Source organism: Limulus polyphemus, unplaced genomic scaffold, assembly GCF_000517525.1.
Source record: "Limulus polyphemus unplaced genomic scaffold, Limulus_polyphemus-2.1.2 Scaffold2386, whole genome shotgun sequence".
Classification (NCBI taxonomy): Eukaryota; Metazoa; Arthropoda; class Merostomata; order Xiphosura; family Limulidae; genus Limulus; species Limulus polyphemus.
This window is the reverse complement of record NW_013667996.1, coordinates 23,880-29,818: the sequence shown is the minus strand read 5'-3', so window position 1 is coordinate 29,818 and position 5,939 is coordinate 23,880. Positions and strand designations below refer to the sequence as shown.

The window sequence follows — 5,939 nt, the reverse complement described above, 5'->3', positions numbered from 1 at the left end:
AAATGTGTAATTTAATTAGTCCTTCTGGATCAAACTTTGTGGACACTATAAATAACAGGATCTTACAGACTTAAATGTATAATTTAATTAGTCCTTCTGGATCAAACTTTGTGGACACTATAAATAACAGGATCTTACAGACTTAAATGTGTAATTTAATTAGTCCTTCTGGATCAAACTTTGTGGACACTATAAATAACAGGATCTTACAGACTTAAATGTATAATTTAATTAGTCCTTCAGGATCAAACTTTGTGGACAGTATAAATAACAGGATCTTACAGACTTAAATGTGTAATTTAATTAGTCCTTCTGGATCAAACTTTGTGGACACTATAAATAATTAAGAATGTTCACTGATGTACTGTAAAAGAGATTGCTAAAAGAGTATTTCAATAAATTATACATATAATTAATAATTACAACAAAAACATTATAAAGATCCTCGCATACCTGATCCGAAGGTTTTGTAGTTGTACGTCCCCGTAAAGAATTTGGTCGAAGAAAATACAACACTACTGCTATCAAGAGCCAACCCAAGAGAAAAAGCATAAAGTAGAATTCACTACCAGTAGATGGCACCCCCTGTGGTCCAGGTGCTGCCAAGTTAATAAATATATAAGCCATGGAATATTGTCTCTATTAATTTCTAAATGTATTTTTTGTTGTTGTTGTTGTGGAATAAATATGAAATTTGAAAGTGTTCTTAAGCTTGACACTAAATAACAGGTATATACACCATACCATCTAGTATAGTAAACGAATAGAAAATGTAACACTGGACTGAAGAAGATATGAAATGTTGAAACTAGTATCCAAATAAATTTGGTATTATTCCTTTATGGATATTAAATGTTTAATACTGTTCAAGCCACAATAACTGACACACGTTGTTCTTAACAAGTTATAAAGTAATTTACTTACTTTCTGGAAAACATTCAGAGTCTGTGCAGTACCCTTGAGAATTGCGAAGCTGAGGAAAAAATTAAACTTGTACTTGTCCACTGCTAGTATCTAAAAGCAAACATTTATTCATGCACGCACACACACACATCTAGAAGTCCTTCACCTTAACTTGTATAAAACATACAGTAAATTAAAATACAAACTGACAAACAACAATTATAGCTCCGAGAGAATTTGATCACTTTCACAATCTTTATCTGATCTAGAATCGTAGATTTCCGCCCCCCAGCTCTAAATTCAACTCACATTCTTCAAATTATAAAAATAAGACAGTCATATTACAAAAAAAAATTATAAATATATTTTACAGATCTTGTTCTAACTTAACACGTATTTTTAGTACGGAATACTTTTGAGTTAATGAGCAAAAAATACCATTAACAACAAGGGTACCCAACCGAGGAAACAATGCATTCTAAGTAAAAATACAAGTACATTTAATTAGCTGTACGCGTTACCGGGTTGATTTTTCGTTTTTATCTAAGTAGGTAGCTTGCTCTGATCAGAAATTAATATTGATACCTGTAATTCGAAATAAATTATCAAAATAGGTTGGTAAACATATAACAAAAACCGCCACGCTCATTCATCTACTTGGTATATTAGTAATGGAGAAACACGAGGTACTAGTGTTCAGCCAGTGCCATCAAAGAATAAAAACAGTTTTCCTGCCAGTTGATTATCCAAGAATGATTATGAAAGTTAAAAAAAAACTGTAAAAAATGGTCAAAATCTATAATTACTAAAAATAGACAAGTCCAACGTTTTTCTTTGTCAAAGTGTGTTGCCTGTAGAAAAGTATCTTTGTACCAAATCCCAAGTATGATGGTCAAAACAAGACTAAATAATAACTGACCAAAACCTCTAAGATTATGGGTCTATTTAACCTACTGACCCCAAAATGGGCAAGTCCTCCAATTTTGTTTGTCAATGTGTGGAACCTATATAAAAGTATCTTTTGTACTGCATCCCATGCAAATTGGTCAAAATATAGCTGAGTAATTGAAAAAAAAACACCCGAAAATTATGCTTTTTTGTGAGAAATGACCCCCCTCATGCACCCAAAGAAAAAGAAAAGACTCAGAATGGGCAAATCTATTGTATATCAATATATTGGGTGAATGAATATTTATGTTTGTACCAATTTTCATCTTGATTGCTGTATATTTGACTGTACAGGAGCCCAAAATATATATATTTTGTGGTTGTTTGACCTTTGACCCCACAAAATCCTTCAAATAAACCAAATAAAAAAAAAATTAAAACTGTGTCTGGGTGTATTTGACAAAGTTTGAAGTCAGTCTCCCCAGAAATGATAGAACAGAAGTTGATTGAAAAGTGTTCGGAAGAAGAAGAAACAACAGTATGTCTGTCTGTGAAGACATAAAAACAAAATCTAACCAAGCACAATTGTTTTGGGGAAAACATCACTAAGATAATCAATTGATAACCAGCACATCATTCTGACAAACTGAAAAAATGGGACTCCCCCAATTTAAAAAAAGGAGTAAAAATCAGTGCATTCAAATAGCGTTTCCATTTTTTTTTCATTTCATATTAGGTTAAGTAGTCATTATTGAAAATGTAGATGTAAAATTTAATAAAACATTTAAAAAAAAGTGAAATTGAAGACAAGACATTTGCTGGAAAATCACATCAGCTGACTGGTTATATCCTCTGAGAGAACAAAATATGTGACTTTCTTTTTAAGTTTTCAAAGTAACTGTCAGTGTCCAAAATAATTTCAAGCCCTAACACAACAAAATTTTCAACTTTAAAGGCTTCATAAGTTATATCCTAGCCATTACATCAAAACCTAAATATATATAAATAAATAAAACCTACTAGGGAGATTAATCGTTGCATTGCATGCTCGTGACTCCACACACACTCACAAGGATCAAACCCTCCATCGGCCATCGTTTTCAGTAACGTCAACTTCACACACTGAAGACAAGATTACCCAAAGTTCCCAGGTTGCTGTGAGCAACATAAAAAAAGATTACACCTCCGTTCTTCCCATGTACTTGAAAATGAAGTTATAACATATTTAAATATCTTTAATATTAAACATTTGCAATACACAAATATTGTTTAAGGTTTTCCAAACACCAAAATTTTATTCACTACAAACTTTAACAAAGTTATTTTTATCAAGATACTAATAACGTACTGGTGGTTGCCCCCCTCCCCTACGGAAACTGAATTACACTTGTCTGACTTTATGTAAAAGTTATGTAAATACACTATTATTGTAAACTGTCACTCATATTACATTACTCATTTTACATAAAAAGTAAAAATCAATTTGCATCTCTTTTGAGTTATCTTATGTACATAATTTAAGCAAATTCTCCAAGTAAAAGTTATTCTTCACAAATCAGAAAGGAAAGGAAATTAAATATGCACAAGTATTCTGAGAAAATTAAGGCTTTTTTTTTTGGACAGAGTTATAAAAGTTGATTTTTATAAACACTAACACGTACTGTATATGTAGATTCGTACAGTGTAGTATCACTGAAATACTGACTATATCAGCAACAATGTTGTTGACTGTGTACATTCTAATCAGCACTATGATAGAGTTTATGTCACACATTGCAGGAAAATTAATAAAACATTTATCAGCAGTTTTTGTAAACTGTTATTTCCAACTTTGTGTCTATGCTAGCACATTTCAGGGGTTATTAGGTAGCTCGTGCATCATCATCATCAGTAACATCCAAACAGATGTTATAACTTCAAAGTGGTCTAATGAGGGTGGCTATCCAGTATTGTATAATAATTCTTCTCGCTAACAGCTTAATTAAATCTACTATTAATTCCCCTCGTGTCACGCAACTTATGGTTATAAAATAGTTAGAAAACATACGATTGTTATAAAAAAGCTATGTGCTTTTGTGTACATTCTATATAATATGGGGTACTTCACAAAAAAAAAATCCATATTTCCTTAGCAATAAATTTGAAATTTAAAACTATTTCATCATAACCTATTATTTCTTGTCTACTGATGCTTCAATTGTTTGTTTTGTAGGTATAGTAATTTGAGCTTAAATATTGAGTACAGTTGTTAATCAAACTTTAACTACAGAAACATAAATTATTAAGCTTATCTTAATTCTTCTCCCCCATTAAGATACTAAACTATCATGAAGGGTTCAGCATATGTTAAGAATTAAAAATATTCAATAAATAACTAAGATACACAGTAATTACTTGGTTCTACTATTGTTAAAGATTATACATTTCTTATTTACAGAAATATTTCCTTGGAAGCAAACAAAACACAAGAGCCATTTCAATATTTACCCATTACGCTATTAAGCTGCGTGGCTAGAAGGGAAACATAATAAAACTTGTTTCTACTCTAAAACACGTATCAAATTAAAAAAGAAATTCTGACGACATTTGTAGTGGTTTGAAATTATAAAAAATCTCATTGTGAGAACACTCTGGTCTGCGATACTATTTAAAACGAGCTCAACAACTGGTAAACAACTGAATTTAAAAATGGAAGCAATCATAAAGATATTACAGAAATTAAAACAGGGTTTGATTGAGGGGAGATCACTAAAGCAGATATAAAAGACTGTTCACTGATGGTATATCGGGGAAATGGGGATGTGTCCCCTCTTACACAATGGGATCTGGGGAACCTCTTCCAGGAAAATTTTGGGCTTCAAAAAGAGTTTGCAGGAGTACATTTTATAAGCCTTTAAATCCTAAAAATTATATGATATACATAGCAGTGAATGGAAATGGCATTTAGGTCTTCTACATAACGAGTTTAGTAACAGGATAATGATAATTAACAATTACATAAAAATGAGGGGGGAAACTAGCATTTTTTTTACTAACACAACAAATAAGTACAACAGAGTTTATAGGTGGGATCTAGGCAATAAGGTAAGCTATTGTTAAAGTTTGAAAGAAACCTATCTAATCCAACTCTCTTAAAGTTAAAAAAAATAATTTAATCAAATTTAAGAACAACAAATTCTGAGATTTTTTAGCATTAAGACAGTTAAAATAAAATGCAACAGCTAGTAATAGTAGTAAGATTACAAAACAATGTTGCTTTGAATAGAAAATAATAATTATGAATTTTTTCGAGTAAATTCATGGAATTATACATCTAAGGCAGAGACTCTTGTAGTTTTAGCTGTAGGGTTAATGAAGGATATTTAAGGCTAAGCCTTACTAACTGTTATGTTATTGTTACTAGTTGTATTATTATTACTACTAGTGTTACTGTTAATCACTTAGCGCTCACTTCGTAGGTTACGTGCTAATACTATTAATACTGTAATAATACTAATATCCCATTAGGGATTACAGCTTTTGTAGTCCCAAGATTTAATTTCAATGTTTCACTTTTGTGTTTTGAGAATGTTATTGTTAGTTTAAACTTTAGTTTAACTTTTAAGTTTAAAATTACTGTGTTCGTGTTTTGAAAAGTTTCTTGCATATTTTTAAAATCAGTAATATTTAAATACAATCACTCAACCAACAAAAATAATGGTTGCTTAATTTTGACATATTAATTTACAACTTACCCGAAACAACAGACAATAATAACACTATCACTGATAAACCCTTCCTTCATTAACTTACAAGTAAAAATTTACGCGTAGTAACAACATACACCATATCCGCTTAATAAACATTAACTTACAAAAACAAACTCGCACATCCGGGACTTCTTCGAAAATCTGACGTGTCATTAAGATTTTTGTTCACTAGATAGCACCACCAGTTTTCTTCTTAAATCTCATGCCTACATACAAGCGTTTATGATCACGACTTTCCATTTCTCTCTGTCCCTGGTGTTCTTAGACAGTTCATAACAATTCTGTGAGTCCATCAAGCATCTTTGTTATTTGTATTATCCTACTTTTCTATCTTGTCGGTCATTACTATATGCTCCACCTGTTTTTTCCTCATCACATGACATATTAACTCAATTTTTC

The 5,939-nt window shown here is 31.1% G+C and overlaps 1 protein-coding gene across 1 annotated transcript in view; it reads right to left on the bottom strand.

Annotated features, from left to right (window-relative positions):
• LOC106466810 (small integral membrane protein 14-like) overlaps nt 1-5,662 on the bottom strand; it is a 9,161-nt gene extending 3,499 nt beyond the window's left edge. The window contains exons 1-4 of the mRNA XM_013927109.2: nt 5,526-5,662; nt 2,812-2,946; nt 925-973; nt 454-599 (exon numbers count right to left, since the gene is read on the bottom strand). Coding sequence (XP_013782563.1) covers nt 454-599; nt 925-973; nt 2,812-2,886 — 270 coding nt within the window. The 5' untranslated portion in view covers nt 2,887-2,946; nt 5,526-5,662. The remainder of the gene's footprint in view (nt 1-453; nt 600-924; nt 974-2,811; nt 2,947-5,525) is intronic.
• Nucleotides 5,663-5,939: the final 277 nt, after the last annotated feature.